The sequence below is a fragment of the Ornithorhynchus anatinus genome, chromosome 3, assembly GCF_004115215.2.
Source record: "Ornithorhynchus anatinus isolate Pmale09 chromosome 3, mOrnAna1.pri.v4, whole genome shotgun sequence".
In the NCBI taxonomy this organism is placed as follows: domain Eukaryota; kingdom Metazoa; phylum Chordata; class Mammalia; order Monotremata; family Ornithorhynchidae; genus Ornithorhynchus; species Ornithorhynchus anatinus.
In genome coordinates this window covers 29,591,049-29,614,770 of record NC_041730.1, presented here as the reverse complement: position 1 = coordinate 29,614,770, position 23,722 = coordinate 29,591,049, and the positions used below count along the sequence as shown (strand labels likewise).

Here is a 23,722-nt window from a genome sequence, read left to right as displayed (position 1 = left end):
TATTTTTTTTGTGCCACACACTGTCCTAAGCACTTGGTAAAGTACAAGAGTTAGGCAGGATCCATGTCCTCAAGGAGTTTATAATCAAGCTGGCGAGACAGATGCTGAAAAAAATTATAGGTAGGGGGAAGCAGTAAAATGTATGGATATGTACCTGTCTAGAGGTACCCGAGTGCTTAAGGTACATGCAAGTCTTGAAGTATGGCTTGGGGAGATGAGAGAAATCAGGAAAGACTTCCTGGAGAAGTAATATGAGAAGGACCTTGCAGATGGGGAGAGCAGTGATCTGCTGACTGGGAAAGAGGAGAGAGTTCTAGACAGAAGGAAGGACATGAATAAGAGGCTGGTGGTGAGAGAAATGGGTATTAGGCACAGTGAATAGGTTGGCTTGAGGGAGAGTGGGAAGCTTATCTTTCTAACAGAGGCATGAATCTGGCAAGGTGACAGTCACAGGACAAAGGGTGGATAAAGGGAGATAAGCAGCTTGTAAGCCTTAAATACTGCTGGAATTTGTTTTAGTCCTAAAGGCACTCATTCTGAGCACACTTAGGGAGCAGTGCTGGGCACCTGACAATTTTTTTTTTTATGGTATCTAAGCATTTGCTATGTGCCAGTCACTGTACTAAGCATTGGGTAGATGTAAGCTAATCATGGACATAGACCCTGTCCCACATGGGGATCACAGTCTTAATCCCCATTTTACCAAAGGGATAATTGAGGCACAGAGAAGTGAAGTGACTTGCCCATGGTCACTCAGCAGACAAGTGATGGATCTGTGATTAGAATCTAGGTCCTTCTGACTATCCACTAGGAAACACTGCTTCTCAACAGCACAGCAACAGTACTACAGACAAGACACCAAAGTGGGAGGGATTCTTTTGTCCACCCTTACTCTTCCCCTTGCCCTCCATGGCCACTCAAGTTGATACCTCAGTGTGGCCCCTGCCCCCCACAAATCAGACCTGCCTAGATTTGCATAGGCTGGTCCTGTGAGTTTGGAAAAGTCCCACTTTCTGTTCAAGGGCCACCATATGAAGTCAACTCTACCCCACCCAATCAGATGGCATGAATGAATGGATGCAAAACTATGCTTAAGTGTTTCTCTGCTGCCTCTCCTTTCTGCTGTATGTTGAGAAGGCAGTCAAGGGAGAAAAACTAGAAGATCTGTCACCTGAAGAGGCTCTGGTTGGTGTGTTTCAACACCCTCTTCTTGGAATATGACCTTGCAAATAGAATCACAGCAGGCAGGTATGATTTTAAGCCCAAGGAATTTTGACAGTTGTTCTCTTTAACTGTGCTCTCAGAACTGTGGGAACATTTTAGAGTTCTGAAATTCCAATGAGGGGTAGAAGGGAACAGATTCTTGTTGGGAGTAGATTCAGTAAGAAATAGATTCTTGTTGGTTTGGCATTGATGGGCAAAGAGGCAGTATTTTACTTTGAAGTCCCATCCTTGCATCTTAGTACATAGTATTTATTGAGCACTTACTCTGTGCAGAGCACTCTACTATTTGGGCAAGTACAGTGCAGAAGAGTTGGTAGACGTGTTCCCTGCCCACAAGGATCTTACAGTCTATGGGGGAGACACATTAAAATGAATTGTGGATATGTTCATAAGTGCTGTGGGGTGAATATCAAATGTTTAATAGACTGAGCCAAATGCATAGCCAATGCAGGAGGAAAAGGGGAAATGAGGAATTAGTGGAGGTGGCCACTTGGAGAAGATGAAATTTTAATAAGGCCTTGAAGGTAAGAGTAATGGTCTATCATGTATGAAAAAGAAGGGAGTTTCAGGCCAGAGGCAGGGCATGGACAAGGGCAAAATAGATGAGATCAAGGTAACCTGTAAATAAAGTCTGATACGTGCAATCCAGATGCCCTTTTTTGGGGCACAATACATGGCTGGTGGGGCCATTGGGTCTGATCCAATATTGCATAGTTTTTGTTCTCATCGCTTGTAAAGAATGCATTTTCCTGCCAGTGAAATCAGCCATAATTGAGATGCTAGAACTTTTTATTCCCTGCCCCATTACAGAATCATCAGTTTCACACTTGTTTAGCCCCCAGTATTTTTTCCATTTTAATCATCAAGTTTTCTTCAAGCACTAGGTTCAGCAACATGTGATGAGTATTTTTGTCAAGGTTATTTATTGATATTGACATTAAGAGGTAACTATGATAAACCTTCAAAGAAAAACAGTAGTTTACTGAAGTATTCTTTTCCTGCAGATATTTTAAAATATATTTGTTAGGTAATGTAGATTTAGGAGTGGCTCAGTGTATGATGGGGCTAGGCTCTTAAAGGCGTGGGATTCAAGAAAGCACGACCAAAGGGGCTGAGAAACGAAAGGATGATGATAATGGTATTGAAGAGCTTACTCTCTGCCAATTGTGGAGGTAAATTTCAGATTATCAAGTTGGACAGGGACTATATCCAGCCTAATCATCTTGTACCTACCGCTTCACCTAGTAGAGTGCTTGGCACATAGTAAGTGCTTAGCAAGCACCATCAATATTGTTATCACTAATGTCAATTTTTGTCTGACTTTGACCAAAGGTGTAGTAATTTCTGATTTGGGGGCTCAGAAGAGAATCCATTATAGGATTTAATGGTCCATCCTACATTTTATGTATTTTATTCTTCTCTTACTGCCTTCCTTTTTACTCATAAATGTGGGCCACCATGGAAATTTGAGTGAGGAAAAATGTCTGGATGGGGAGTGATACGGCACATATCAGGTCCTTCTGGTTTCTCAGACTGGACTGGGTTTGGTAAGACTCCTTGTTTTAAACCCTTTGTCTAGTGCATTGAATTATAGAAACCAGATTAGGCTGTCTGTTATTTACACTTGTGCTGACAAGACCTTTTTTTATCCTCTTGCTCTGTTCTTTGTTTGTGTGATTGTACAGGAGGCAGTACAGACTAATACAAAGTGCCCTGCCTGGGAGTCAGACAGTTGGGTTCTATTTCTGGCTTTGCCTCTGACTAGTCACAGTTGCCTTTGTTTCTGCCTTCTCCCCCTTCCTGTCACCCGTTTTGGTTTTTAAAGACCAAACAGTCCTTCAAGAGCTCTGCTTTGGCTGGATTTTGCTTTTCAGCTGGATCTGATCTAGTCTAAGCACCCTCCCATCTGTAGTCATCAGACAAGGCAAAAGTGTGGAGCCCCTAGTTCGAATCACAAATTAAAACTTTTTTGTGAACACAGCTAATATGGCGAGGGCACTGACTGCCTTGAGGTATGGAGAATAGGAGGATAAAGCCTGAAAAAGATGGGGTTTAAATACTCCCTTAACCCCTTCTCACCCCTCAGTCTTCCTTAGTCTGCAATGAGACACAGGCAATGGGTATGGAAAGTAATTGTCTTAACCAGGGCTGAATCAGAGTTTGACTATGTACTAACCCATGCCTGAGGGACTCCAGGACAGGATTCTGTAGACTTCCATAGCTTGGGTCTCCAGGAATTAGGGCAAGTGGTGGATGCTGTCCAGCTCCTGGTAGGCAGGAATCATGTCTGTCATTATTGTGCTTAGTACAGTGCTCTGCACACAGTGGATGCTTAATACCTATGACTGATTATCCAGTTGGTAGTGTGAGATGTCCTGTACTTTCTGGGTTTGAGTTAATCAATCACTGGGTGCTTACTCTGGGCAGAGTACTGTACTAAGTGCTTGGGAGAGTACAGTATTTGACATCTTCCCTACCCACAACTAGCTTACATTTAAGCATTTATATCATTGCAACATTCTTCTCACACTGCCTCCCAGAGGAGAAGGAAAAAGGCATGTAAAAACATGCTCAAATTTAGCTTCAAAGTTGCTCTTCTGGGTGTAATCTCATCATCCTACCTCTAAGGCTGGTACATGCTGCAACTTCCCCCTTACCACCCTACCTTCCTAGGGGCTGTGTTTGTCCTAGAGAACTGGAAGGTTTCATTTCTGTTAGTGGGTTCTCAATCCTACCGAACTTCTCCATTCCCCTGGTTAGTAATCTGATACTGGAACTAGCTAGTCTGCCTTGGAATTCAGTTCAATTTGATTGTATTTGAGGGCTTACTGTGTGCAAAATACTGTACTAAGCGCTTGGAAGAGTACAGTATGACAACAGACACATTCCTGTCCACAGTGAGCTCACAGTCCAGAGTGGGAGACAGACAATGTAGATAAATTACAGGTATATACATATGTGTTGCGGAAATGGGAGGGAGATTGAATGAAGGAGCAAGTAAGAGCAGCGCAGAAGGGAGTGGGAGAAGAGAGGACTGCTTAGTCAGGGAAGGAACAGTGATCTTCCAAGAACAGTGCTCTGCATACAGTAAGTACTCAAATACCATTGACTGTAGACTGTAAACTCTAATAATAATAATGTTCGTATTTAAGTGCTTACTATGTGCAGAGCACTGTTCTAAGTGCTGGGGTAGATACAGGGTAATCAGGTTGTCCCACGTGAGGCTCACAGTTAATCCCCATTATACGGATGAGGTCACTGAGGCACAGAGAAGTTAAGTGACTTGCCCACAGTCACACAGCTGCCAAGTGGCAGAGCCGGAATTCGAATCCATGACCTCTGACTCCCAAGCCTGGGCTCTTTCTACTGAGCCACGCTGCTTAGGTGTACTAGGCTCTAGACTGTAGGCTCATTATGGGCAGCGAATGTGTCCACTAATTCTGTTGTACACTCCCAAGTGCTAGTACAGTGTTCTGCACATAGTGCTCAGTAAATACCCATTGTTTAATTTCCAGGCTGCCTCCTGCAGTTGAGTGGACAGACCTGAAAGCTGTGAGCTTATGGGTTGTGGGTCAGTTTTAATACATATCAAAACTACATGCCATCTTAGTGTATAATCTACTTTAGCCCAATGTAAGTATTTCAGATCTTTGTTCTAGAGACCCTGGGCTAATTTGCATGGGGAACTGATAATGAATCAGGATGGGAGGATGACTTAAGAGGTCAAACCCACTTAAGTTTGTTTAGACTCGTTACTTTCACTTTAAAGCACATTTATTTTTCATTTTGATTACTTATTTTAAAGCTGTTAAAGGCAAATGCCTTACATTCCATTATTGTCCTGAAGAGCATCTCCAGACTAAATCAACACCACTGCTCCTTAGCTGGGTGAGTCAAGACATTTCTGGCCAGTGAATCTAGCACAGTCTTTGCTATTTACCTTTTAGAAATGTCATGTGAAATAAAGCTTCCAAGCCTGGTCAGGGTACTTGTTTAATATTCTATGGGGAGATGCCTTGAAGGTTAGGGTAACGATCCCTTTAGTTTCACGCTTCACAGTTACCCCGGGGTTGTTGATGCTGATGCCTTGTGAAAGTGTTCTGTTCAGTAACAATTCTGCTGATGAGCCATGTTTTCTATGGGAAAGGACAAGGCACAGCTGAATGAAAACAACCCCTCTGCTGAAGGAGATTCCTCAATCCCTTGTTCCTGTCCCCAAGGTTTTAGGGCAAAGTTTGGAGCATTACTGTTTCACTTCATAGTGAGCAAATGGAAAGGGAGTAGTAGAATTTTTTTTTCTTCCTAAGAGCTTAAAACACTCACTAGCAGCTGGGTCCTGGGGGAAGAGCTTTCTGAAGAAAAAGCAGCAACTGTTCAGCCAATGAAATGCCAAGTTAGTAGAATGACATCATAAGACAAGCTCCTTGTCTGATTATCCCCTGAAAGCAGGGCACTGTTCTGCCAGCTTAACCCTTTCCTGGATGAATCAATTCTTAGTTATTTTTGCTTAATAATATGATTTCTTTCACAAAAAGACAGATGTGAAGTTGCAGACCACAGGCAGAAGGGTTGAGGGTTGTAAAAATGGTAGGTTCCTGTGTTCATGTGTGTAATTTTGACAATCCAAACCAAAGGGAGACTAGGAAATGGACTGTATTATCCAACTAATTCTAAATAAAATGCCTTTGAGGCATTGTAAATGGTTCTTCATTTGTAACAACCCCCCTAGAATTGAATCTCATATATGCTCTGGTTAACAGATGTTTGCTAACTCTTTGTAGTAGGGAATGTAAGCTATGTATGTACTAAAGTGCTATTATTGTGAATATACCGGTGAATAGGTGATGTAGATGTAAGTGCTGAAGTGTCATTGGAGAGCTATAATCTAGGGAATGTACCTCAAGATTGTTTTAAGTAGTAGTTTTAATATTTAAGTGCTTATGTTCTAAGCATGGGAAAGAACTTATGGGTGAGAATTAGGGCTCACAATCAGTATTAGTGCTTACTGTGTGCAGAGCACTGTATTAAGTGCCTAGGAGAGCATGACAGAGTTGGTAGACATTATCCCTGCTGTTAAGGAGTTTTTCAGTCTAGAAGGGGAGACACATTTTCCCCCCTCACAATTCAGTATTAAGAAGGGCAAGGGGTTTGGTAGCAGACCCCTAAAGAAAAAATAAAGTGAAAACACATCTGCTTCTGGCACTTGAGTTGCTGTTGCAGTACTGGCGATGGTTTGTGCCGAGCCACCCACGATCTCCCATCCAGACCCCCATGTTCACTGGCATTCATTGAGAAATGGCTGAGAGGGAGAATGGGTGCAGACTGTGGTCTTGGTACAAGATGTCCCTGAGATTCCAGCAGCAGCAGATACCCCCGGGCCCTCATCCAGTTTGTATTCCATCTCTGAGTAATACCTGGAATCAATCAATATGTTTTAAAAGGTATTTAAGTGCTTTCTGTGACACCCAAATCTATATCTCCTCCCCTGTTCTCTCTCCTTGCGTTCAGGCTCACATCTCCTCCTGTCTTCAGGACATCTCAACTTGGATGTCCTTCCACCACCTAAAACTCAACATGTCCAAGGCAGAGCTCCTTATCTTCCCTCCCAAACCCTGTCCTTCCTAAATCCCTAACTCCCATCACTGTGGATGGCACAACCACCCTTCCTGTCACACAGGCCCGCAAATTTGGTGTCACCCTTGACTTCACTCTCATTCACCCCACATAGCCAATCTGTCACCAAAGCCTGCCGTTCTCACCTTCACAACATCTCCAAGATCCACCCTTTCCTCTCCATCCAGACCACTACCACGTTAATACAGTCACTCATCCTATCCCTACTGGATTACTGCATCAGCCTTCTTTCTCACCTTCCAACCTCCTATCTCTCCCCACTTCAGTCCATACTTCACTCTGCTGCCCTGATTATCTTTCTACAGAAACCTTCTGGACATGTCACCCCTCTCCTGAAAAATCTTGAGTGGTTGCCTATCAACCTCTGTATCAAACCAAAACTCCTTATTATTGGCTTCAAAGCTGTTTATCACCTTGTCCCTTCTTATCTCACCTTCCTTCTCTCCTTCTACATCCCAGCCCGCACATTCCGCTAATCTTCTCACTGTGCCTCATTCTCACCTGTCCTATGTCCACATCCTACCTCTGGTCTGGAGCACCGTCCCTCCTCAAATCTGCCAAACAATCACTTTGGTATGACCTGCTGTCTCCCCCCTGCCACTCCCCAACCTGCTTCAAAGCCCTTCTGAAGACTCACCTCCTCCAGGAGGCCTTTCCAGACTAAGCCCCCTTTTCCTTCCTTCCACCTCCCCCCCACATCACCTTGACTCACTTCCATTGCTCTACCTCCCCGCAGCACTTATTTATATATTTAAATATCTATAATTCTATTTATATTGATGCCTGTTTACTTGTTTTAATGTCTGTCTCCCCTCTTCTAGCCTGAAAGCCCGGTGCCGGGCAGGGATTTTTTCTCTCTATTGCTAAATTGTGCTTTCCAAGCGCTTAGTAAGGTGCTCTCAAATATGATTGAATGAATGAATGTGTGTTAAGCACTATTCTAAGCTCTGGTGTAGATTCAAGACAGTCAGTTGGATGCACACAGTCCCTGCCTCACAGGGCTTACATTCTGTCAAAGTGAATCAATCACATTTATTGATTCCAAATCAACTGATTCCAAATCCAGGTGCAGAATGCTTAATAAGCATTGTAGAAAAATATTCTCTCTTGCTTTACTCCCAAAGTGCGTGTGTGCTAATGGTATTTATTCAGTGCTTATTATGTACAGAGCAGTATTCAAAGTGCTTGGTTGAGTACAACACAACAGAATTAGACAAATTACCTGCCCATATATTAAAAATCATCCCCAGTGTGGAAGTCCAGGGTAAATATAACATAGGCTAGAAGTAATTGGGATGGAAGTATAAGAATTTCTCCTGTCACCCACTCCTCTACATAGCTTCAGCTCTTTAGCACAGGCACAGTTGAGCCCAAAGACAAAGCAGTGAAAGAATCAGCCTGTTGTATTGCATTTCATTTTCATTCCGGAAGAGTTTCTGGGTTACTTCGAAATTTTTGTTCCCGGTTTCTCTTTGCCCATGTACAAAGTTTTGAACAGAGCAAGGCAGCCCTCACTGGTGGTTCATGGCTTCTTGCTGATATAAAGAACTGCTTCCTTGGTATTGTCTGTGAAAATCCTGTGTGTGCTTGGTAGAGCTACAAAGTGCTAGCTGGTTACCTCTGACTCTTTTTCTCCCAGAATAGAGAACCTGTTGATCTGAAGGTGGCAATGCTGGAGATGGTGGAAAGGTTAAAATTCAAGTGTGCGGACCCTAAAGTAAGTGTTGCTTTTGAACTGACTTTTCTACTTGAATACTCCCTCTGGCTCTTCATTCTCCTTGAGCGAAGTGCAAGGTATTGTTAATGATCATCTATCTGGATATGGCATTAAGATCTAATTAGGCCTGTCAGTCAGGAAGAGAGCAAGGTTCTTTGATACCTAGAGATAAGTTCTCTGCTTTTTTCCCTTCACCATTCTCTGACTGCTAGCACATCATTAATTGTTTTCCCTGAACTGTAGACAAGTGCGTTTTTAATCTCCTTCACCAGCCCTTTGAGGCTATCTTCCACGGTCTGTTAAATCCGGCAAAATGTTTGAGATGCACAGATCGGCTTAGAAATTGGACTCAGGCTTCTCCAGTTGGTGTCCGCTGGGAGTATGTCTCCTCTTCCTCATTTACGGAGAGCCAGCTGCTTTTTGAGAATGCTTTTGTCCATATGACCTGGAGCCTGACTGGGGCAGTAGGTTAAGCCCCCTGGCTTTGTCTGCAAGATGCTGGGGGTTGGAGGTTTGGCATTCTGGGAGTGGCATTCCAAGGTGTGGGTGAGGGGCAAACCAAGGAGAGAATACAATGGAATGATTTGGACTCTAGTGCACATCCTCTGTTTCTGTCTAGGCACTTAAGGCACTGCCAGGTGTTGGTGCCTGCTGGCTGAGCCTGAGATCTGTGCTGTCAAATGAACAGAACCTGGATCAAGTCTATTTCTGCCTCAGTACTGGAATACTGAGGGCATATTGATGTGGCAGGAGAGAAAAAGGGGAGCCTGCTTCTCTCCCCCCCCCCCTTCTGCTGGCCACCAATAGCAAACCCATGGAGACCCTAGCCTGGAGCCCCCTCCCTTTTCATAGACAGCACACCACTACTGTCCTGACATTGAAAGCTTATTAAAATCACATCTTCTTCAAGAGGTCTTTGCTGACAGCCCTCATTTCCCCTACTTGCTCTCCATTCCATGTTACCTATGTTCTCAGATCATAGAGAAAAATATTATTTTTTCTTTAAGTATTTGATATTCACCCCACCCTCAGCCCTACAATACTTTTGTACATATCCTTATACTTTACCATTTCCTCTCTGTAATTTATTTCAATGTCTGTCTCTTCATCTAGACTGTAAGCTCCATATAGGTAAAGATTGTGTCTACCAACTCCGTTGTATTGTACTCCCCAAAATGCTTAGTACAGTGCTCTGCATATAGTAAGCACCCAAATACCATTGATGGAATAAACCAGAGCGTGCACCTAAACTCAATAGGGATGGGCAAAGGAGAAAATCAGGCTCAACATTCATCAAATTTTGGTATAATAATGGTCTGCTTTGAGGGGAGGGGGCATGTTATGAAAATGAATGAAAATGCTTTGAGATCAGTCAGTGATATTTGAGGACTAGCCATGAGCAGAGCACTGAACTAACCACTTACTATTCAATACAGTAGATTTGGTAGGAATGATTGGAGCTCTCAAGAAAATGACCTGAGTATTTTAGTGACTGGAGAAAGAATAGAGCATCACCAAATAATGCTGTCACCCCATAGATGATTGGGGCCTGCTCCTGCTGGCGAGGGAGAAACTTTGTTCTCTCAGCGTCTGATTTGGGATGATGGGCTGGGTCCCTGAAGTGCTCCGCAAAGAATCAGGCTTGATCAGACACAGCATAATTTGCAGACTATGACTTTCCCACAGGCTCCAGCTTTGGAGCAGCTGCTAGCTTTCTGGGTTGTTTTTTTAGACCCAGAATTGCACTTCATGTGTCATGCTTTGCACACCTGGAGACAGCAGGTCATAGTGCTGCTTAGCATCCAGGTACCAAATGAGACAGTGAGCTGGTGTGAAAACAGGACATTTGAGTACTTAATTTCCATCTCAAATAAGATTAATGTGTACCCAGTAAATCTGCCTAAAAATATATCTGCTTATTCCAGAGGGAACGATAGTTCCTACCCTAGCCCCTAATGACAAGATCTCTTTTTAAGTAGTTTTTCTCAGGCCAGGTAAAAATCCTTCTATTTTTGTCCCATGCCCGCTCTTTCAGAGTCAGCCTCGACTCAACTAGGACTGTTCATCCTGACCCCACCCTCCCTTCTCTACACACTTCCTGTAGAATTATCCCCAGCCTCACAAAGTTTGAGGGAGTCCAGACAATGGGTTCCCACTTGAGTCCTCTCAGCTATCTTTCACCCTTGAGATTTGCAGAGAGCCGACTGAGGTGTCTGCATTTGGTCACAATATACACTTTTCTGACCTAGTGTTCATTATTGGATTTGGGATGCTTTTCCCTTTCACACTGTAATTTTATTATATTTTTTCTTTAAGAAGTCAAAGGGGCCAATAATTCCAGGAAGGACTGGTTGTAGAGGTGGGGAAGCAGGGGATGAGGGGGCTGAGGGGAGAGGGCAGCTGCACTAGTGTAACCATATGAGGATTCTGAAAGACAAGAAGTAGTGTGACCCAGTGGAAAGAGCACAGACTTGGTAGTCAAAGATTCTGGGCTCTAATCCCTACTCTTGTCAATTGCCTCCTGTGTGACCATGGGCAAGTCACTTAACTTCTCTCTGCCTGTTTCCTCATCTTTAAAATAGGGATTCAATATCTGTTCTCCTTTCCTCATGTTGGACAGGGATTGTGTCTGTCCTGATTAGCTTAGATCTACCCCACAATACTTGGTACTTAGTAAAAGCTTAACAAATACGTATTATTGTAGTTATTGTTATTACTACAGAGGAAGCTATTATCGTTATTACTGCAGGAGAAACCAGGCAGCCACCTTGCTCTAATATCTAGAAGTGTTTGGGAAGCTTAAAGTTTCAGATGTGTGAGGAATTTACGTCTTCCCTCCCACTCATAAGGGATAGTGCCATGGGTACCTCTGATTGGTGCCAGGCCTTGGTTAGAGCTAACTCTGATCCCAGTGAAGCTATGGAAATCAGCATTTGTTCTCTAACTAGCCCAGACTTCTGCACTTCTCATGGGTCTTTAGAGCAGGCCTGCTAGACTGTAAGGTCCTTGAGGCCAGGGATAATGTCTGCTAACTCTCTACTGTATTCTTCCAAGGACTTAATACAATACTCTGCACAGGGGAATCACTTAATAAGTACCACTGATTGATTAAACCTGGCATTTAGGGCACATGTTGCTTTAAAGAGCTCAAAGCACTCAGGAGCTTATCGATCAGTCATATCTGAGCACTTACTGTGTGCAGAGCACTGTCCTCACAAATCCCTTTATGGCATTGCTAATGTTTTTATGACTTCTTTTGTTTTATAGCAAGAACTCTCTAAGCAAAGAAATAGATTGAGAAATGAATAATGAAGACTGTGTAATTATGTTTATAATAGTAATTCAGTTTTCTTCCCTAATCGGTTAGCTCTAGAGAGGATACTTACTTTAGAGAAAAGATGAAGTTATCTGACTGCATGGAGTGGAAGTTTAAAAGCAGCAGGAGTTCAGCTCTGGCTTGGGATCCAAACCGCCATGCCATTCCAGTTGATGATACCTTTGCTCCTGACATCCCATGAATCTTATGCCCTTCAAATGATGGGAAAATTAAATGCATTTAAGTGTCGTGAGTGCATCAAATCCTCTCTTTTCTCCTAACCCAGGGAGAGTGAGTGTTTTTCTAACTTGACTGTTGAAAGTATTGCTTAGCAACATGAAATTGGTTAAATTTGCGATGGTGTTTTATCTTTAGATAGCATTTATATGCATTTAATAATAGCAAAAGAGCCACAATCCTTTTTTATTAGCAACTTTTGAGGGATGGAATGAAGCCCACTTCTCTATGTTTGCAGCCTCTAATCAGCATTTTTTGTCATGTTCAAATTCAGAAATGTTTGTGATTATAAGAAACTTGGACTGCTCATTGTAGGGTGGTTACACAAAGCTCTGTTACCCAGTGACTCCATTGATCTGGGATCATTGGTTAAATATTGTTCTGTAGTTTATCAAGGCTATTTCCTCAGCTGACTAGAAGTGTGTTCTCCTCGCCCCGCCCCGTCTCCCATCAAACAATAATTGTAATATTTGTTAAGCACTTATGTGCCAAGCAATGGACAGAGTGCTGTGATAGATACAAGTTAATCTGGCTAATCACAGTCCCTGCCCCACTTGGGCTCACAGTCTAAGGAGGGAGAGCAGTGGTTGGATCTCTATTTTGCAGATGTGGAAGTTAAGACACTGAGAAATTAAGCGACTTGTCCTAGATTTTAGAGCAGGCAGATCGCAGAACTGGGATTAGAACCCAGGTCATCTGTCTCCCAGGCCTGGGCTCTTTCCACAAGGCCATGCTGCTTAACCTTTGGGAAAGGAAGTCAGGGACATCCTCGGAGCCTAACTAGGCTAGAAGTGGGGCTGGAGCCCCCCACAGCAGCTGCCTGTCCTTGGGCGGGGGGGATCACGGGTCCATCACAAGGCATAATAATAATAATGGTATTTAAGTGTTTACTATGTGCTGAGAACTGTTCTAAGGATTGGGGTAGGTACAGGGTAATCAGGTTGGACACGCTCCTTCTCCCACATGGGGCTCACAGTCTTAATTGCTGTTTTACAGATGAGGTCACTGAGTCACAGAAGTTGTGATTTGCCCACGGTCACACAGCAGACAAGTTACAGAGCCGGAATTAGAATTCATATTCTGTAACTTCCAAGCCTGGGCTCTTGCCATCCACCTTCAGCATTAACTTACACGCACATTCAATTATTCATTTCATTCAATCGTATTTATTGAGCGTTATCTTTGTTCAGAGCACTATACGAACCACTTGCAAAGTATAGTTTGGTAACAGAGAGACAATCCCTGCCCGATAATATTTGGTCACTCCACCCCAATATACTGATGTTACTAACCACTATATCTTCATTTCTGCTCTTACTATACCTACATGATTGACATCTTCTGCCCCGGTACGCCCACAGCAGGGATCATGGTTTTGGCACATGGTTGTTCTTACCAGAACAGTAAGCACTAAAATACCATCAACAGATTCGACTAACAAACTCAGTAGAGACCAGTGCAGGCAGAAGGTCCTGCCTGGTTTGAACTTCGCTTATGAACCTAATCTTTAGGAAGTGTGGCCTAGATAACACAGTATCATTACTTATAGCCACAGCCTATTTTCTCTTGACCAAAGAAGTCATTTCTTGGACCGAATCCCCAATTTTCTCTTCATGTAGTGTAGTGTAGTTCAATAAGTTCTGAATGAGCTCCAGTTCAATAATCCTTATATTCAAAGTAACATCCAAGTCATCCTCCTAATGAAAATTGGAATCTCATGAGGGAGACCTAGTCCTCCCATCTGTGAAGCCCACTATGTTCAACTCTTAGGCTTTATGCAAGTAGTATTATGGAGCCTCAGACTTCACCTAAACTCCAAGTGTCTGCTGCACTAAGCATCTTCTTGCTTTGCAGCTTTTGATGATTGGAGCTTTTATTTTTTTTTGCCAAAAACAGCCTTGCAACATGGCTATGCAAATTGCACCACTTTTCAATGGGATCATGATAACCTGCTGAAATAGCATACAACTCTTTTGAGGGGATAGATCCCTGGCAGAGGAGAGCAATTCAGTCTCTGGGCAACCTTTCTACTTATGTTGGACCTATCTTCCTTCATTTTGAAGACACCTCGGGAGAGCTGAGTTGGCTCCAGAAAACCCCTTCTTCCCAAGTTCCAATGAAACGAAAGAGACACCATTTTCTGGAGCTAGTTCTCAGTCACTCAAATGAGTCACCCAGGCTGGTGACCTGTCGCAGCCAATTGATGGAGTTGGCACGGTTCTGCATCTCTCAACATAGGGGTTGAAAGGAGCGTAAACCTGATCCGGAGAATTTCCCCAAAATTGATGATTGGTACTGACAATCAACAGTCATTATGACTAGTATACACAACTTTATACTAACCCAAACAAAAACAGCAACACAAAAACCCACAGATGTTGTCTATGCCTGGTTTGCAGATCTAGCCAAAAAACTAATGCCTACAAGTGGTTGGGTTAATTTGATTTATCTATCACAACACACAAGAGGTCAAAGTAGAACTTGGGAAGCAAAATGACTTAGCTTATTAGTAGTAGAAAATGGATTTCTTCATATTGTATTGAAATCATAACATTATCCACAGGGCCTCATAATTTGATTCAAGCAGTGCAAGATATGGCCTGCCCTTCAAAAGAAGTACAGTATTCTTCAAATAAGGGTATATGTTAGGAAGAGCAATTGATTTCCAAGCATATTTTACTTCTGGTGTGAAAGCATCCTTGGGTTGGTCTTACTACTAGTAATAATTATGGTACTAGTTAACAGCTTATTATTTACTAAGTACTCACTGTATTAAGAGCTGGGACAGATACAGTATAACTCAGTTGGACACATTCCCTTGTCCCACAAGGGAGCTCCCAGTCTAAGTAGAAGAGAGTAGGATTTAAATAATATGCTGTCTGTTAAGTGCTTACTATTTGCAAGGCACTGTACTAAGCTCTGGGGTGGATACAAACAAATTGGGTTGAACACAGTCCCTTTCCCTTGTTGGGCTCACAGTCTTAATCCCCTTTTTACAGATGAGGTCTTTGAGGCCCAGAAAAGTGACTTGCCCAAGGTCACATGGCAGATAAGGGGCAGAGCCAGGATTAGAACTGATGACTTTCTGACTCCCAGTTCCGTGCTCTGTACTAGGCCATGCTGCTTCTGTGTAATGTCTACTATGCCCAACTGAGGCCCAAAAGTTGTGACTTGTCCAAGATCCCACTGTAGACAAGTGGAGAAGCCAGGGTTAAAAACCCATCATGTGACTTCCAGGTCCATGCTCTTTCCAGTAGGGCACACTGCTAAAACAACCTAAGGAAATACAAAATTCGAGAGTCAGCTCCATTCAGAGGGAACTACATGGAACAAGAGCATCAGCTATTGCTGCAGCTTCCTAGAGCACTTAACTGCAGAAAGAACTTCTTAATTTACCTACCACATTTTAACATCTTTCAGCCATAATCCACAGCAACCTCAGATATTTTGGTAAGTGTAGCAACTCTAGGATTGGAACTGAACCATGCATAACTGAGGGGCAGAGGTGACTTGGGTCCCATTTCTAACCTGGAGTGAGTGCAGATGAAATCTTCTGGGTTCCACTCCAGGCTCAGAAACAAGGTGGCAGGGAAAAGAGAGGATCTCTCCTCAGAATGTGCTCAGTAAAACAATGCTAATAATGATATTTTTTCAAATATTGTAGCGTACACAGGGCTATACCACCTTGAGCCTTTTCCAAGTTCCAAAGGGTGATTATTGTTAAGTATTCTGGGATACAGTCACTGTCCGTGATGGTCCTTGACAGCTGATCTGCACAGTCCCTCAGGATTTGTGTCCCCTTCACCTACAGCACTTCCATGACTGGATTGCTGCTTAAGTAGCCAGCATCTCAGAAACTCTGCATTACAATCAAATTCCCCTCTTTGCCTGAAGTGACTCTGTTCCGCAGTCTGCTGTGCCTAATGTGACCGCAGCATGAAGCGAATACAAATGGTAAAGGATAGTCATAAAAAGAAAAATAAATAGATAAGTTATGGAAGAATCCAAAATGAGATTCATTGCCAGATCTCTTTAAGCATAAATTCCATTGATTGATGTTTTTAGGCCCCTCACTTGTGGGGATTCAAGGCAGAGCTCCCCTTCCCCAAGCCGGAACTTCAGGGTGAACTCTAGGGGGAAGAGAAGAGGGAAAATGTCACCAAATGGAAGGCTCAGCTGTTTTGTCACTACTATCCTCCTAAAGTTTTAATATCTGGGTATCAAGGATCCTAAATTAAATGTCAAATACAATCTCGCACTGGAAGCCCAAGATGTTACTGCTGGCGGGGGCAGCTCTGACAGTCCCTGCAGCGCTCCTCAGAGCAGTGTCGGCCTCATAATCAGCTCTTCAGGAATATGAATCACAGTTGGCAAAGTGTATTATTGAGACTCCTCTGTCTAAGCAGAGCTGGCGGGGGCCGTCGAGGGAGGAGGACATCAGAACTCTTTCATTTTATTAAGCTGTTTAGGGCTCTTTGCTTTCGAGAAATACAGGCAGTGGAGACCAGTCTGGTGTTTTGTTTATTACTCAGTTTTGATTGGGATATAAATTCAATTAAAAGCTTTTGGAAGATAAAAGAATGGGTGAGGAACCCACCGGAGATAAGATAAGTTGGAGAATGTTTTTCCTTAAAAGCATTTTTTTATTTTGACTTGCAGCCAGGAAGCCTGCTAACTAGAGTTCTTTTACTCCATAACAATAAACCTAATTGCTTCTTTGCATTGATTTCCTGTTGGTATCAGGAAGATGTAGACCCACAGCCTAAGCTCATTGGATAATACTTGTCCTGGCTTTCATGGGGCCAAAAGCCCCTTTGGACAGGCTAACACCAGATGTGGCATGAGAGAAAGCATTGCCATTTGTGTGCTTGCTGTATGAAGTTTAACACATTTTTCTGCATGTTATCACTCTCAGACCTATCAGTGACCTTTAAAAAACTGCACTGTAAGTGTCACTAATCCTGGGAAGTGTTAATTGATGAAAATTCAGAAAATATTTATAATGAGTTTTTTGGGCAGAAGATTTTGATGGGTCTTGGTTTTTCCAGTGTCAGTGACTGCTGCTTCCAGATTCCCCTAAGGTCTGGCTGAAGTCAGAGGAAGGGGACATACAGGGCAGATCTCTCCAGGGGATTACCAGTGCCAATTAAAAAGAATTGTACAGAATCAACACAGTTCTTAATGCCATGTGCCCTATTAGTCATTAATGAAAGGAGAATTTGTTACTGGTGTGCAGGGAAGCATTGTGGCCTGATGGAAAGATCATGGGCCTGGGAGTCAGAGAACCTGGCTTCTAATCCCATCTCTGCCACTAAATTGTAGTATTTGTTAAGCACTTACTCTGTGTCAAGCACTGTTCTAAGTGCTGAAGAAGATACAAGATAATCAGGTCAGAAATGGTCCCTGACCCACACAGGGCACACACATTTAAGTAGGAGGGGGAACAAGTATTGAATCCCCATTTTACGGGAGAGGTAATTGAGGCACAGAGAAGTTATGTGACTTACCCAAAGTCACACAGCAGGCCTGTATTGGAGCTCAGATCAGAACCCAGTCCTTTAACTCCTAGGCCATGCGCTTTGCTACCTGTCTTGCAGCTTTGGACAAATTGCTTAATTTCTCTATGCCTCAGTTACCTCATCTGTAAAATGGGGTTTTAATGCTTCTGATTTAGGTTATGAGACCCATATGGGACAGGGACTATATCCAATCTGATGGTCTTTTATCTATCCCAGTAGTTAGTAGAGTGTCTTGCACATAATACGTGTTTAAAAAGTACCCTTCAACAAAAAAAGTGAGATACTAACCCTGAGAGCAGGCAGGGGGTGTTGAAAAGACCATGGGCAATTGATCATCTCCCTGCCTCTTGGTATCCTGATTTTACCCAAAACTGTTCACTCAGTGGTATTTACTGGGTACAGGGCACTGTACTAACTGTTTGGGGGAGTGTAGTAGAGCTTAGAGACATGATTCCTGCCCACAAGGACCTTACAGTCTAATGGGGGAGGTGGGCATTAAAATAAATTGCAGGTAGGGAGAAAGCAGCAGAGTATAAATATTGCGTCCATAACTACTTTGGTGGTGGGGTGAGTAGCAAAGTGCTTTGGGGCTCTGAAATATAGATGACAGAGGAGGACGACTAGGTTGGGGAAGTAAGAGGTTAGTCAGGAGGATCCATGCTAGCCTGGCCTGTCCTCTGCTATTTTCACCCAAAAATCTATTTCTAAGTGGCATTTTTTGAGCTATGCTTGAGTAAGTTTGAAAATACAATTATATCCTGCCCACAATAGGGCTGAAAAACATTATAAAAATACATATAATTGTATTACGAAAATTTGATTTTTGCCCTCCAAAAGCTTATTAGCCCTGACAGTTTGTTCAAATGGTTTTGCTAAAGGAAAAGAAGTTTAGAGATTTTGATTCCAAAGATTAGCTCCCTATACAACTCAAAGTTTACTTACAAAAGCTTGAGGAGCAGAACTTGATCTTTCTGCTCTGAGCTTGTTTTATTTTTGCATCTATATCAACAGTTGTCTCTGATGCACAATTCTTGGGTAAGTCAGATTATGTCAAACTAGAAAAAGAGAGGATATTGTCTGTCAGCCAGAGAAAATGACACCCATGAACTGAACCAGTGGCATATGTCTTCTCATGAAATTATGCCTTCTCAACTCCAAAACACTCAGTAAAACTATGAGTCCCAAATGGGCTGAATACATGTCACTTGGACATCTTAGCATTTCTGAATTACTCACTTCGATTTGAATGCCTGCAGTTCACCAGGCACTAGTGTGGCTGCTGATCACCCCTATGAATACCAGCCTGGGAAGAGCACTTGACATGATGTGTTTGACTGGTGATGTACCCTAATGTAATAAGATCACAAGTGCTATAAGGTGACAGTACACAAATTTTACTGGCACTTAGGGCACTTTTCTGGTTGGACCCTTGGTTCATTTCTTTCCGTTCCTGCCCACTTGATGCAGAGCCTTTGCATTCTCCTTCCAGGCCCTTGTGGACATGGGCACCATTTCAGAGTCAAAAGCTGTAGCAGAGGGAGCCTTAAAGGCATCAGTCCTGTATCCATTCCAGACAGAGAATAGGCCAGGTGAAAGCTGAGCAGTCATATGGCCACCAAAATTACTTCATGTCTTTCGTGTCTTTTTTTCTTTTGTGTGTCATCATCATCAGTGGAATTTTTGAGCTCTTACTGTGTGCAGAGCACCGTACTGAGCGCTTGAGAGAGTATGATAAAAGAGTTGGTAGACATGTTCCCTGCCCATGTCGAGCTTCCAGTCTAGAGGGAAAGGTCAACATTAATATAAACCATTTATAATATATAATTTATAGATATGTACCCAAGTGCTGTGGGGCTGAGGGTGGGGCAGATATCAAATGCCCGAAGGTCACAGATCCAATTGCCTGGAAAAGGCAGAAGGGAGGAGTCCGGGAAAAGAGCACTTAATTGGGGAAGGCGTCCTGGAGGAGATGTGACCTTAATAAGACTTTGAAGCTGGGGAGAGAGATAGGCTGGCATAGATGGATGGGAGAGGGAGTGCCAGGTTAGAGGGAGGATGTGGGAAGGGGGTTGTTGGTGAGATAAACAAGATAAGGGCAGAGGGAGTGAGGTGATGCTAGAGGAGCAGCTAGGCTGTAGTAGATCTGTGAGGTAAGGTAGAAGGGGACAAGCTGCGTGCTTTAAAGCCACTGGTCAGGAGTTTGTTTGTTGTGGAGGTGAATGGGCAACAACTGGTAGTTCTTGAGGAGTAGGGAGGCATGGATTGAACTTTTTTTTAGAAAAATGATACTGGCAGCAGAGTGAAGTGTGGATTGGAGTGGGTAGAAGCAGGGAGGTCAGCAAGGGGGCAGATATAAGATAAGGTATCAAGATACCTGCTTGGATCAGGATAGTAGTTGTTTGGATGGAGAGGAAAGGGTGGATTTTAGCAATGTTGTGAAGATAGAATCAACAAGATTTGTTTGACAGATCGAATATGTGGGTTGAATGAGAGAGATGAGTCGAGGGCAACGCCAAGGTTAAGGGCTTGTGAGACAGGGAGAATAGTGATATTGCTTACAGTGTTGGGAAAGACAGGAGAGGACAAGGTTTCAGTGGCAAGATAAGGAATTCTGTTTTGTTCTTCTGTATGTTCTCCAAGCTCTTAGTTTAGTGCTCTGCATGTAGTAGAAGCTCTATAGGAATAAGTAAGCACAGCAGCCCCGGAACAGCTCACTGGTCAAAGTGCTGATGTGTTCATTCATTCATTAATTCATTCAGTTGTATTTAAGAGATTACTCTGTGCAGGACACAGATATCAATATAATTAAATGAAACTGCAGACATAATATTAAGTGCTTTGGGGCTGAGAGGAGGGGAAGAGCAAGTCAGGGCAATGCAGAAGGGAATAGGAGAGGAGGGAAAGTGGGGCTTACTCTGGGAAGGCCTCTTGGAGATGTGCCTTCAATAAGGTTTTGAAAGTGGGGAGAATTAACTGTCTATCAGATTTGAGGCGGGAGGGCAGTCCAGGCCAGAGGCAGGATGTGGGCCAGAGCTTGGCAGCGAGACTGGAAAGATCAGGGCATTCATATATTAATTATTAAACAGTGGATTTTAATTATTCTCTTTTCCTTGGCAGATTTTCCTCCGGAATTTTTCGGGCAGGAAAAGTGGCCTAGCTAGTCCACCACCCTACCCTTTGGAAATAGGTGAGAAATAGAAAAAGTTCAGAGAAGCAGCCAAGATGGCTGCTCACCCTTTGCCCCTGCCAGCAGGATCTGGAATCCTTGTGGGGCTGGTACAGGCTGGGGTCCCAGCAGTGTGAGAAAAGGGAGCTGTTCACATCAGGCCCTGGCGCCCTTCCCTTTTCCCATCTCTCCCTCCCTTGCCCTCTATTTGCTCCTTCCCTCCCCTAATAGGCCACCCTCCAAAGCTCCGGTACCACAGTTGTCCTTTTCTCAAAATGCACAATTGCTTCTCTGAAGCCTGGCAGGACTTAAGCCAGTGCAGAGGCTGTTCCCAGGTAGAGATTTTGGGGAAGCTTTCCCACCTTCCTGCTGCCCTGCCAGCTCTTCTGGCTGGCAGGCTATGACTCCAGTCCTGGGCCTATGCCCAGGGGGTTCCCATCATCATTGCTGGCCTGTAGAACTAGCCAGCTAGCCCTCCCCTCACCTGCAGTGCCCATTCACTGACATTGTTGTAAGCACCTTGCCATGCCCCTCTCCCTCTCCATACAACAAATGCAATTTTGAATGGCTGCTAGCCCTTTACTGTTAAATCAGGAAATGCTGACAATGCTGACACATTTGTGCAGCTATGTTAGTAGCAGTAATGAGGGATTTTATTAAGTACTGACTTTATCCTACACATTGGATATATTGGACATAATTTTTGTCCCATATGGGGCTCAAAGTGTAAAAGGAAAAAAGAACAGACATTTTAACTGCATTTTACAGATGAGGAAACTGAGTCCTAGATAAGTGACTTCCCCAAGGTCACACAGCAGATCAGTGGCAGACTGGGTCTAGAAGCTCGATCTTCTGACTCCCAGTCCAGCGGTCTTTCCACTTGGTCACAATCCCTGACCTCTAGAAGCTTGCATTCTAAAATCTAGCTAAATGCTATCATGAGGTTGCTGTTGGGTAGGCCATTGTCCAAGGCAGTGTTTGAACAGGGTGGTAGGAGGGTTGTGTGTTAGCCATAAATTGAAGTTAAGGAAAGCAAAATTGGGCTTTTTCTTTGTATGCAAGCCTAATACTCTCTTCACCAATGTTTAAAAATAGTGTGTGCTTGAATAGAGGGCCCCCTTAAACTTTCAGAGTCACTCTCAACCACCCACTTCCTACACAATTACTTCTGGAGCAGATTTATGTCTTTGTCTTTTATGTAAAGTTTGGAATTGTAAGAGAAGATGGTGGAGGGGGGTGGGTGGGTGATAAGGGAGAGGACAGAAAGGAAGTAAAAACAGAAAGCTAACTCCTTTGCTTGTACTTACAGCAGATCTGACTGATGTTGTGGGCTTCTGAGAGATTTTGTCCTTGTCATTTAGAGATCCTTCACCAAGAAGTTGGATTCCCTCCATTTCTATCAAGGGAACAACCTGAAAGTTTGTCAAAGAGATTCCCTTTCCCCATAGGGACATATTGCCTCTCTTGGGATGGGAGAACAGACTGCTTCATGAGAACCCTGAGTGAAGGAGTGAACTGTACTTAAAGGGTTCATGTCCACCAATGCTGACATCCCAACATCTCGGTTGAACTGATTGCTTCTGAGACCTAGACCAGTTAATCAAGATATTCTCTGGGCAGAGCCCTATACTAACTGTTTGGAAGAGGTTAAAAGAAGGCAAGATACCTGACTTCAAGGACCTTGTATTTTAGTAAGGCTGACTGACACTAAGAGGGGAAGCAACAGAGTTTAAAAATCTGTACTTAAGTGCTACAGGAGTAAGGAGGGGAATGGTGAGTACCCAGGTACTTAGGAGGAGGGTACATCATGTGGGAAGATGAAGTTAATAAGGGAGGTCTTCCTGGAGGAGATGTAATTTCAGAAGGGCCTTGAAGATGGGGAGAGCAATCATCTGCCCAATGAGAAGGCAGAGAAAATTCCAGGCACCAGGAAAGATGTGAGCCAAAGGCTGGTGTGGAGAGAGATGAGAATGAGGCACAAGTATGTTGGCTTGAGAGAAGTGAAATGTGAAAGTTGGGATGTAATGGGAGAGCAGGGGTATAAGTAGGGTATAAGAGAGCTTATTGGGTGTCTTTAAAGCCAATAATTAGGAATTTGTGCTTAATGTGAAGAGGTTAACCATGCAAAGTTTTCGAGGAATGGGGACATGGGTGAAAAAACAATATTTTAGAAAAAATGATCTAGGCAATACAGGAAAGTATGGGCTGGAGAGGGAAGAGACTGGGGACAGAGTTCTTATACCAGGCTGATGAAGTAGTCAAGTTGAGATATGACAAATGCTTGGATCAGAGTGGTGGACTCTCTTCCCTTCTTCAAAGCCCTACTAAGAGCTCACCTCCTCCAAGAGGCCTTCCCAGATTGAGCCCTGTCTTTCCCTCTGCTCTTCCCCCGTCCCTTCCCCACAGCACTTGTCTATATTTGTATATATTATTTATTACTTTTTATTTTGTTAATGATGGGTATATACCTATTATTCTATTTATCTTGATGATAGTGACGCCAGACTACTTGTTTTGTTTTGTTGTCTATCTCCCCTGTTTAGACAGTGAGCCCGTTGTTGGGCAGGGATTGTCTCTATCTGTTGCCGAATTGTATATTCCAAGCGCTTAGTACAGTGCTCTGCACATAGTAAGCAGTCAATAAATGTGATTGAATAAATGGATGGTGGCAGTTTGGACAGGGCAGGGTAGATTTTGGAAATGTTGAAGAAAAAAGTGACAGACTAAATTTGGGAGTTGACAGTGAAGTCAAGGATTATGCTGTGGTTGTAGGCTTGTGAAACATGGAGGATCATGGTGTTATTCAACTGTGATGGGAAAGTTAGTTGGAGGAGAAGATTTGAGAGGAAACATGAGTCCAGTTTGGGACATACTGAGTTGAAATGCTGACTGGGCATCCATGTATAGAG

General features: G+C 43.3%; 1 protein-coding gene across 7 annotated transcripts in view; it reads left to right on the top strand.

The window, feature by feature from the left end:
* The window catches only part of TRIM44 (tripartite motif containing 44), a 97,978-nt gene that overhangs the window by 5,060 nt on the left and 69,196 nt on the right, over positions 1-23,722 (top strand). For 6 of the 7 annotated variants that reach the window (XM_029059044.1, XM_029059045.1, XM_029059043.1 and 3 more), the window contains exon 2: positions 8,498-8,575. The exons of the other annotated variant lie outside the window; for it this stretch is intronic. In XM_029059044.1, coding sequence (XP_028914877.1) covers positions 8,498-8,575 — 78 coding nt within the window. The remainder of the gene's footprint in view (positions 1-8,497; positions 8,576-23,722) is intronic. 7 annotated transcript variants of the gene reach the window in all.